Source organism: Heptranchias perlo, chromosome 3 (genome assembly GCF_035084215.1).
Source record: "Heptranchias perlo isolate sHepPer1 chromosome 3, sHepPer1.hap1, whole genome shotgun sequence".
In the NCBI taxonomy this organism is placed as follows: domain Eukaryota; kingdom Metazoa; phylum Chordata; class Chondrichthyes; order Hexanchiformes; family Hexanchidae; genus Heptranchias; species Heptranchias perlo.
The window spans coordinates 123,278,234-123,288,534 of NC_090327.1; the positions used below are offsets into that span (position 1 = coordinate 123,278,234).

At 41.7% G+C, this 10,301-nt stretch overlaps 1 protein-coding gene across 1 annotated transcript in view; it reads left to right on the top strand.

Annotated features, from left to right (window-relative positions):
- Positions 1-10,053, top strand: part of znf407 (zinc finger protein 407) — a 439,270-nt gene extending 429,217 nt beyond the window's left edge. Inside the window, exon 9 of the mRNA XM_067981928.1 lies at positions 6,605-10,053. Within this exon, the coding sequence (XP_067838029.1) occupies positions 6,605-7,968 (1,364 nt within the window). The 3' untranslated portion in view covers positions 7,969-10,053. The remainder of the gene's footprint in view (positions 1-6,604) is intronic.
- Positions 10,054-10,301: the final 248 nt, after the last annotated feature.

The window sequence follows — 10,301 nt, forward strand, 5'->3', positions numbered from 1 at the left end:
AATTAAAAAAACACTTTTATGACCATCCTGAATATGAAGTTTCTGTGCACTGCATAGAATCATACAGCACAGAAGGAGGCCATTCGGCCCATCGTGCCTGTGTTGGCTCTTTGAAAGAGCTATCTAATTAGTCTCTTTGAAAGAGTTATCCAATTAGTCCCCATCCCCTGCTCTTTCTCCATAGCCTGCAATTTTCTTCCCTTCAAGTATTTATCCAATTCCCTTTTTGAAAGTTATTATTGAATCTGCTTCCATCACCCTTTCAGGCAGTGCATTCCCGATCATAATAACTCGCTGTGTAAAAAAATGTCTCCTCATCTCACCTCTGGCTCTTTTGCCAATTACCTTAAATCTGTGTCCTCTGGTTACCAATCCTCCTGCCAGTGGAAACAGTTTCTCCTTATTTACTCTGTCAAAACCCCTCATGATTTTGAACACCTCTATTAAATCACCCCTTAACCTTCTCTGCTTTAAGAAAAATAATCCTAGCTTCTCCAGTCTCCCCACATAACTGAAGTCCCTCATCCCTGGTACCGTTCTAGTAAATCTCTGCATCCTCTCCAAGGCCTTATTACCCCCTTTTGTCCAAAAACGATTCAGATCACAGATTAATGAGGAAATTAGTAGCAGACATGCTGGTGTATCTTTTGGAGATTAGCATAGTACAGACCCCACCATTTATAGCGGGTGTCTTGGTGTTTACGCAATTTGCCCGCCATGCGCAATGGGCAGTAATATCAAAAAGCTAAATAACCCAACATTTCCCCATTTAGCTACTGCCTCTCCTACTTGTTAGCAGTTGCACCTAGAATCTCATCACTAAAGATAATTGCACTTTAACCAGGTGTGAACAGCTAATTGAAATTGCTTGAAGACCCGACTTTGACTGAAATCATCACAGCTTTTTAAATGGGTAGGTAGAGGATAAGTGCTTTTTGAACTGCCCGAAAGAGTCGGTGCTGCTTAATACGTTATAAACAGTGGCTTTGTAATTGACGCCAATGGTAATGGATAATGATTGGCGCCATTTGCCCGATATAGGCGGCTGTTCGTGAGAAGCGCGGACGTTTTAAGTGGTGGGGACTCTACCTGCTGCATCACTTTATTAAAAGGTGAGATTTGAGCACATGCGCTAATAATCCAAATCCATGATTTTGCACCACATTGAACACCTGTACCAACTGTGGGGGAATTCTCCTTACTGCTGAGCTGAGATGTCCTGAAGCAACTTGTGCGGGCTGGAAAATAGTACCAAAGTCTCAAGTAAACATCCTGTCAGCACGTTTATTTCAACATTGCAAGCACCAAAAATGTTCATTTTGCTCAAGTTCTGAAAAGGTAGTTCTAGATATATGTCTCTTTATAAAGAAAGAAGGAAGACTTGCATTTATCAGCAATTCCGCACATTGTTGAAAAGTCTCAAAAGTGTTTCACGCAATGTGTAATAAGATAAGCCATGTTATCATGGAATCTTACAGCACAGAAGAAGGCCATTCGATCCATCTTAAAAGAGCTATCCAATTAGTCTCACTCCCCTGCTCTTTCCCCATAGCCCTTCATATATTTCCTTTTCAAGTACATATCCATTGGCAATGGTATATTTTCAGGCAAAGTCATATCACCCTCTCCCCCCGCCCCATATTTTTTTCATACAAATTAATTCATTTTCAGGCATATTTATTTTAATAGGTTTTGTAAATGCTATGCATTGATCGCCATTATGGTACCAAGTGAGCAGTCCTCTGACTGGGCTCTTCTAGACACCATTGTTCAACCTTCGAAAAGTAGTTCCAGAGCTGACACACAAATATAAAACCAAGATCGTAAACAGCTGACAAAACAATTGTAATGTCCCATTGCTTAAATACCCCATTCCGAGTAACCCCCACCCTCTAGTGTGTTTTTGTCATAATGTGTCAATCCCGCACACTGGTTCAGTTGAGCAGCACTTCACAAAGAATAAATCTAGATCATATTATAGTGTATAATTCCAGTTTATCACAGGCCAAAAACTCCTTTTCGAATTGCAGTTACACTACAGAGTTACATTAGTTGTATTGCCACTTGAACTTATGCATAGCTCAACATTAATTCATTTAGGTTGAAATGAAAGAATCTTCAGTGGGTGAATCTTTGCAATCTGATTGAGGTCATTACGTTTTATAGGAGCCATTTTTCAAAGCAGTACTGACAGCACTCCAAGTTATTAAATTGCAGAATCAAAAGATGGACCTGCAATCACATTTATGAACTGAGATGGAAAAGCTGGAGTCGTGTGCAGTGTAAAGGTTAAGATCCCGATGCAGTTAAGCTTCATCGCCCTCTTAGTGATGGCAGTATTTACACGAGCATCTTGGTTTAATGGTCAGGGAAGTGACTTAGCCCACCTCTGGATTCAGAATAGATTAAGTCAGCAGGTTGGGTGCTGTAATTATCTGCAATGAAAGGAATTCACCAGATATTTCCACACCTTAGGGACTTTATATATTAAATCGTGGAATGCTGAATGGAGATGTACAGACTCTTAAAAGGCGCATAGTGAACATGTGATTATAGGCTATGAGAATTTTAACTGTAAGCTATTACTTTGAATGGTTATTCACAATATTTGAATGACAAGATTTAAGGTCACATAATACATTGTGAAAGATTAACTTTTAGAGTGCAGATGAAGAACAAAAAAATTCCTTCAGCCATTTCCAACCATCACGCAGCCACATTATTTTCCTAATTCAAGAGGGTACACTGATGTTGCCAATGAACAATTCCTTGGATATGGTCTTTAACACTCCTTTCCCATCTTTCCATCACCGGATGATCTGAGTGACACAAAATCACCCTCCCCCCCCCCCCTCTAGAAAATCGCAAATATGAATGTCAGTTAAGATGACTTTTCCTCCTCCCTCTGCCAACCCCTCCCCTGCCAAAGGAATTAGCTCTTTGCTGGAGTTTGGTTCCATGAGAATAGGCTGTTCTCCAGCCCAAATGACGCATTCTTCGTGTCTGAGCCTTGATACTGAATGTTGATTCGACATTCAACTACAGGGTTACCTGATCCTATCTTCACCTGACAACCACGCTCTTCCAGCCGTGGCTCAGTGGATAGCACTCTTGCCTCTGAGTCAGAAGGTTGTGGGTTCAAGCCCCACTCTAGAGATTTAAGAACAAAATCTAGGCTGACACTCCCAGTATAGTACTGAGGGAGTGCTGCACTGTCGGAGGTACTGTCTTTCAGATGAGACGTTAAACCAAGGCCTCGTCTGCCTCTCAGGTGGATGTAAAAGATACCATGGCACTATTCGAAGAAGAGATTTTCCCGGTGTCCTGGCCAACATTTATCCCTCAACCAGCATCACTAAAACTGATTATCTTGTCATTAGCACATTGCTGTTTGTGGGAGCTTGCTGTGTGCAAATTAGCTGCCACGATTCCTACATTACGACAGTGATTACACTTCAAAAGTATTTGAATGGCTGTAAAGCGTTTTGGGACGTCCTGAGGTCATGAAAGGCACCACATAAATGCAAGTTCTTTCTTTTTCCAGCTGGATAGCGATAAGGATAAACCTGGTTAATCTTCCGCTTCCTCACTTAGGAGCATTTAGCCTAATGCTCTGACCCCTACCTGGCTAAGATCAGCCAAATCAGCACAAAGGATGGCATCTGCGACTTCCTTGGTATGGCTCAGTTACTCACTCCCTTAACCAGCTGAGCCTCTGGGAGAGTCTTCCAACCCCTTTCAACCGAAAAAAGGGCTAGAGTTTCTGGAGGGGTTCGCCTGATCACCCGCTATAGCTTTGGCAGAAGATTGATGGAAACCCCACCCCCGATGATCAGGAGAACTCCCTGGCGCAGAAATTCCAAGCCATCGAGTCTGCTGACAAACTAACTTGTTCTCTGCAATTTCTGGTGTGACTCTAGTTTAATTCTGAAAAACCTCAATGTTATCTGTCATTTTTCAGCTCAACAACAGTTATTGGCTCCTGGTCCGGCAACGCCTCGATTTAAAAATTCTCACCTTATTTTCAAATCCCTCCATGGCTTCGCCCTTCCCTATCTCTGTAATCTCCTCCAGCTCTACAACCCTTTGAGATCTCTGCGCTCCTCCAATTCTGGCCTCTTGCACATCCCCGATTTCCATCGCTCCACCATTGTTGGCCATGCCTTCAACTGCCTAGGTCCTGAGCTCTGGAATTCCTTCCCTAAACCTCTCCGCCTTTCTCTCCTCCTTAAAACCTACTTCTTTGACCAAGCTTTTGGTCACCTGTCCTAATACCTCCTTATGCAGCTTGGTGTCAAACTTTTGCCTGATAACGTTCCTGTGAAGTGCCTTGGGTCATTTTACGACATTAAAGGTGCTGTATAAATGCAAGTTGTTGGTTAAATTTTAAAGAAAAACTGTTCTGCTCCTCCAATGGCTTTTTGTAGTTGAATATGGCAACTGCTGTGGAACTAAGCCATACGTATCAGGAAGGACCCAGTTTGTCCAGGGCCTGACCATTTGAACGAGGTGCCAGCGGGCTTGCAGCACCCCATGGAACTATCGCCCAGCCATCATGGTGCGTTCTGGTGAGGAGGGAGAAAAATAATCAGTGACCTCAGAAGTTCCATCCCATGAACTATGTTTTTTGTGGTCTTTGGCCAGTACTGCGAGTAAAAACAGAGGTTCAAGTACGCAGTTTCCCGAGAGGTTTTTGAAGCGATTGAAGAAATTATACAAGTTTTTAACTTCTACGAGTTGGCACTGAAAGAAGTTATTACACCCTCGTGTTTTGTTTTGCCTTCCTTTTCACATTTGGAAAGCTGTATGTTTGCTTTGGTGGTCTGGGAAGCAGGTTTACAATTCAGCTGGAGACCTCACGTTGATTTCCAGCTGTAGACCCTGGCACGACATGAACACCGTGGGCAATGAGCCACATACTTTACAGAAACTGTGTGTAGGTAATGATGCAATTTGGCCCACTTAATTGAGAAAAGTTCTCGCATACACACCAATGACCTTTCCTAGCACTTCTCAAAGTTCTCGGTCATTCTTAAAGTTATAGTCCCTTTATCTCAACTTTAAAGTTGTTGCTTCAGGAGGCGGGCGCTCTTAATCTGCTAACACTGCATGACTTATTCCAAGTTTTTAGCAACAGTTGTCGCCTTTGATAATTCAATTACATAGAATGTACAGCACAGAAACAGGCTATTCGGCCCAACTGGTCCATGTCAGTGTTTATGCTCCACACGAGCCTCCCCCCACCCTAACCCGATCAGCATATCCGTCTATTCTTTCTCCTTCATGTGTTTATCTAGCTTCCCCTTAAATGCACCTATGTTATTTGTCTCAATCACTCAGTGTGGTAGCAAGTTCCATATTCTAACCACTCTCCTGACAAAGAAGTTTCTCCTGAATTCCTTATTGGATTTATTGGTGACTGTCTTATATTTATGGCCTCTAGTTTTGGACTCCCCCACAAGTGGAAACATCTTCTCTATGTGTGCAGTATCAAACACTTTCATAATCTTAAAGACCTCTATCAGGTCACCCCTCAGCCTTCTCTTATCTAGAGAAAAGAGCCCCAGCCTGTTCAATCTTTCCTGATAGATATTATCACCCGTCTGAATATAGATTTGGAATTGTAATGCCCGAATGTATAGAATTTTTTTTTTCAGTATCAAGTACAAATATTTGATTCTGAAATATTTTAAAGTGAGGTTAAGAATAAAAACTGCTCAAATATACAGAGAAGAGCAACAAGAATGATCTCCAAACTAAATGCATTAAATTATGGAGATGGACTTTGTACCCTGGATTTGCATTCACCGGAGGGGCATAGACTGAGAGCGGATCTCATTCAGGTCTTTAAAGTTATTAAGGGCGTTGAATACAATGATACAAGTGAATAGATTGTTTGAGGTGATGGTAGGACTAGGAGCCATCCATTTACATTGTGAAAGCTAGGAGTGAGGTTGGACATGTTTCTCCAGAGGGTCATCAACTATGGCACAATGTTCCTGAGGTGGTAGTGAGAATGACTCCTTACATTCCTTCAAGGAGGCATTAGGTGCATTTTTGGAAAAATATGAGATCACAGCAGAAGCAAGGTAAGATTTTGGGTCACACCAACAGGTTGGAGCACCCAGGGCTCCTGGTCACTTTTGAAGGGTCAGGGGGGAATTTTTGACCACCGTTTCCTGACTCCTGAATCGGCTATTGAACTCTGTTATTTTGCCTCTCCTGGGAAGTGGTTTAAAATCACTTAAAATAATTTTTTAAAAGTAACATTGCAGTGGAACTAGGAGGAGTAGGAGTGCTCCCCCGACTACACAGTATCCCAATCGCCGTTATAAAGTTATATATCCTTTCTTGTGAGCTAATTAAGCTTTGTAATGATAAAGTAAAAACAGATCTTCAAATTCCAAATGTTGTGCATTGCTGGCAGATAGAAAGTTATTTCTGGGACAGCGTTTTAAGATCTTATAAGACATCAGTGTCTACATCAAAAAATATATATTGATTATAATGACTTAATACTTACTCAGATCAGTATTGGATAAAGTGTTTTTTCTTTTCAATTTCTTTAAGCATAACTGATATTATATTTTCCCCTAAATTTCAGGTATAGTCTCCAAGGCTTATGAATGTCGTCTTAAGGGGCAAGGAGCACAGTTTATAGAAACAGCTGTCCCATTCAATACGCCTCAATGCGCAGATTCTGCTGAAGTCACAGGCGACACACTTGATGGCTGCATTGAGCAGCAGGAACCAACTGAGTCCATCGGTCAAGTCATTATAATTCAAGGGTATCAAGATGGATATGGAGAGGGCATTTCCATTGATGCCTCTGTTGAAGCCACTGCAGCAGCTACTCTTCAGACTCTGGCTATGGCAGGTCAAATGGCTCAGGTTGCGGAAGTAGTGCACATCACAGAAGATGGTCAAGTTATAACCACAACTCAGAGCACTGCCCACATGGGCGGAATGATACCTGGACAGATTCTTACTAGAAGGCTGACATCAGGTGCCACCCAGGTGGTCGTGGTTGAGAGTCCAATAGAAGAAGGGGACGTCACAGAATCAGCCGTTGCCATGGAAACAATCACTAATTCCAATCACATAATCGAACAAGTAGTGACACAAGAGGAATCAACAATACACACTGCAGATACGCCTACAGCGCTGGATGCACTTCTCTGCGCCGTCACGGAATTGGGTGCAGTAGAGGCAAGATCAACGGAGCAGGAAAGTAATGAGTCCAACCAAGAGGGGACTTTCTCTGTGAACTCTGAGGTCACTTCTGTTGCAAGTGAGTCAATGTGCAGAGCATTGCAGATATTCCACAAAGTGCAAGCTAACCATGAAGCTGCAGAGGCTGCGGGGATGGTGTCAGACGTTGAGCAGCCAGCTTCTGTAACCATGGCACAAGAAGGATCTCAAGTTGCTTTCAGTGACATGGTACAGGAGGTGCTGCAGTTCACTATGTGCGATGTGACTGCAACGAGCCATATTGTAAAAGACGGCATCACTCAGGTCATAGTGACTGAGGAAGGGACTGCACACATGGTTGAGGGGGCTTCCCAGATCATAATGCAAGAAGGTGAAGACCAAACTATAACTACTAACGGCCATCCGGTGAACTTGGTAGACTCTACTGGTGGGATATCACAGATAATTGTCACAGAGGAAATAGCCCAAGCCATGGTTCAAGAGGCTTCTGGTCATATGTCTGAAGAAGCAACTCATGTTATTGTGACAGAATTACCACACAGCATGGCGAACGGTGACCACTCCAGTACTATGACTGAGGTTTACCCGCATGGTGTGATGGAACTGATTAGTGAGGATGTGTCATCCCTTGGTCATCCAGTGACAACGATTGCATTGTCAGAGTGTTACACTGAGGGCAGGTCAGAAATAGTTATGACTGAGTTGTCAACCGAAGAGGAGCAAGAAATGGAAGTTACCGGAATCCAAGAAGCATGACCTGCCATTTGTAGGGTAGGAAGCTGTATCAAAAGACACTGTGGCTAACATTCCATCAGATGTACTATTAAAGGCATAATATGCTCGGTATGGCGCATGCATTCCATGTGTCTGCTAGTAAGTCAGTGATTGGGAATCCGATTGGCTATGAAGGAATGATCGGGAGTACGGTACCACTATCTAATTGAGTGAGAGATAACTGATCATAACGTCTTCACTGGAACAAAGGAATTTTAAAAATTCTGCTGACTATAACGGTATCCCTCCATTAGTTAATTGGATGCATCCATTTATAAAGATGACTTTGAAAGCAGCGTGGTGGAGCTTTATGTTGGTGTGTACCCCTATGATTTCCAATGCACAGAATTGCTCACCCCAGCTGTGTCATTAAAAGTGGACGATAGGGGAACATTAACACACTGACACAAGCTCACGAACAGTTTTAGCAGAAGCCTTTAGAGGGGGTCACCTCAGTCTCAGGGAGTGGTGAAGGATGCAGGGGACCAAAAAAGACGGGGCGGAGGGGTGGGGGGGGGGGGAAAGAAACATAATTTTGAAATAAATTCAAAAGGAATCATTTAATTGGGTGACCCAACCATTTATATTTGTTTCCTGACTTGAGCACTAAAGACTGAGGGTCCTGTATCTGAATTGCGTAAGAAGTCTGGTACAAAGCTGGAAGCATAGAACTCCGCATAGTGTTGACTGTGGCAGATTTCTTCAATTCCCTTCTTTATACCTGGCAATGGCAGGAAGTGAAGTGAAACCCAGCCAGATAACAAGGACGTGGAAGGGGAAGAATAGAGAGAGGGAAAAATTGTATTCCATGCATTTTCCTAACATTGTTTTAGGTTCATGTAAAGCGGAGGAAAAAAAATGAATTTAGCCAAGTTGAGCATAGTCCACCACCATGAAATGCTAGATGTAGTTAGCTATTTATTTTCGTTGTTCAAATGCTGATTGCCCCCAGACTTACAAATTCAGAACAATGCATTCAAGGCACCATTGATTGTTTTCTTTTGCTTTGTTTTTTTTTTGGGGGGAATATCAGAAGGTGATATCATTTGAGATTAAAAAGAGAAGAAGCTTTACTCAGCTCAGGTGGTCTGTTTAACTGTATGACAAATACAAGGTAATATGATAATGTACGATTTTATGTATGACAATCGTTAACATGGCTTTAAAAAAAAGTTTCTCTGTTTTTCTTTTGTTAACCGCTTGTACCAATAAATTGTTCTGGTTAAAAAAAAAAGAAAGACAACTCTATAATTCATAGATTTCACTCTCATTTTGAAGCCTACAAATAATTAAACAAAATTGACTAACTTTTTTAAAAAGAGAATTAAGCGTTTGGCTGGAACCCAGTATTCTAAGTGATTCATATGTTTACCAATTATGAAAATAAGCCCTTTTTTAATGTACAATTAGTGAATAACAATATAATTATATGATGTGTTTTATACACGGAGCAGCAGCCAATACACTACTAAATCTGTCAAATGCATATAAATATTATTTTATACATTCTTAGCAGTTTTAATAGGTTCAGATCTACTTGTTTTTGTGTGTCCACTTAACTCCTTAGTTTTTCATTCTGTTGCAGAAATATTAATTGCATCCTCTGCAGAGAGTAAAAATCTGAATGATGTGGGAAAGTGATCACTCAGTAAAGGGGTAAAGTGACCAATATATTAACCAACAGCTGCATCATCCATGTTATGCTGCTGCTGCCTTGCTGGTCCCACACTCTCGAGGCTGGGACTCTGTCGGTCTGCTTCGTTAGTTGAATTCCAGTTGCTTGGAATGACGCAGGGAAGCAAAAAGATGATCATTTCGTCCCTGTGTCATATATTCTGTGGAGTAAGATGTACCAGTTTAATTCTGGATTCTTGGACAGATGTGAAGGAAGCTGAGAGGATCAGGAGAGTTTCTCTTTAAGTAACAATTTTGGTTGACTGCTGTCGTTGTATTGTTGCTGCTTTAATTGAAACCATGCTCACTTGATGGTCATAGTGTCATGTAATGTCGTTCAAATTGTTCCTTATTCTTGTGCTTTAATAGAGATCAGCAATGGTTTTATCTGAATATACTTTGGTAGAGTTTTTATTCAATGAAGGTTCTAACTGCGCGGCTGTTGCCTAGTTCCATTTTTGAAGATTTTATTTTTTGATCATGAGTGTAGATTACATCGGAACTGTGGAGCGTCCCCTCTCTGAGGAACTTTATGTATAGTTCCAAGTCTGAATATTTATACAGGAACGTTCACATTTGTGTGAAGATGCACCAGATTTCATGACTGTGGAGGTTGGGGGGGAATGTTATGTTAAAATATG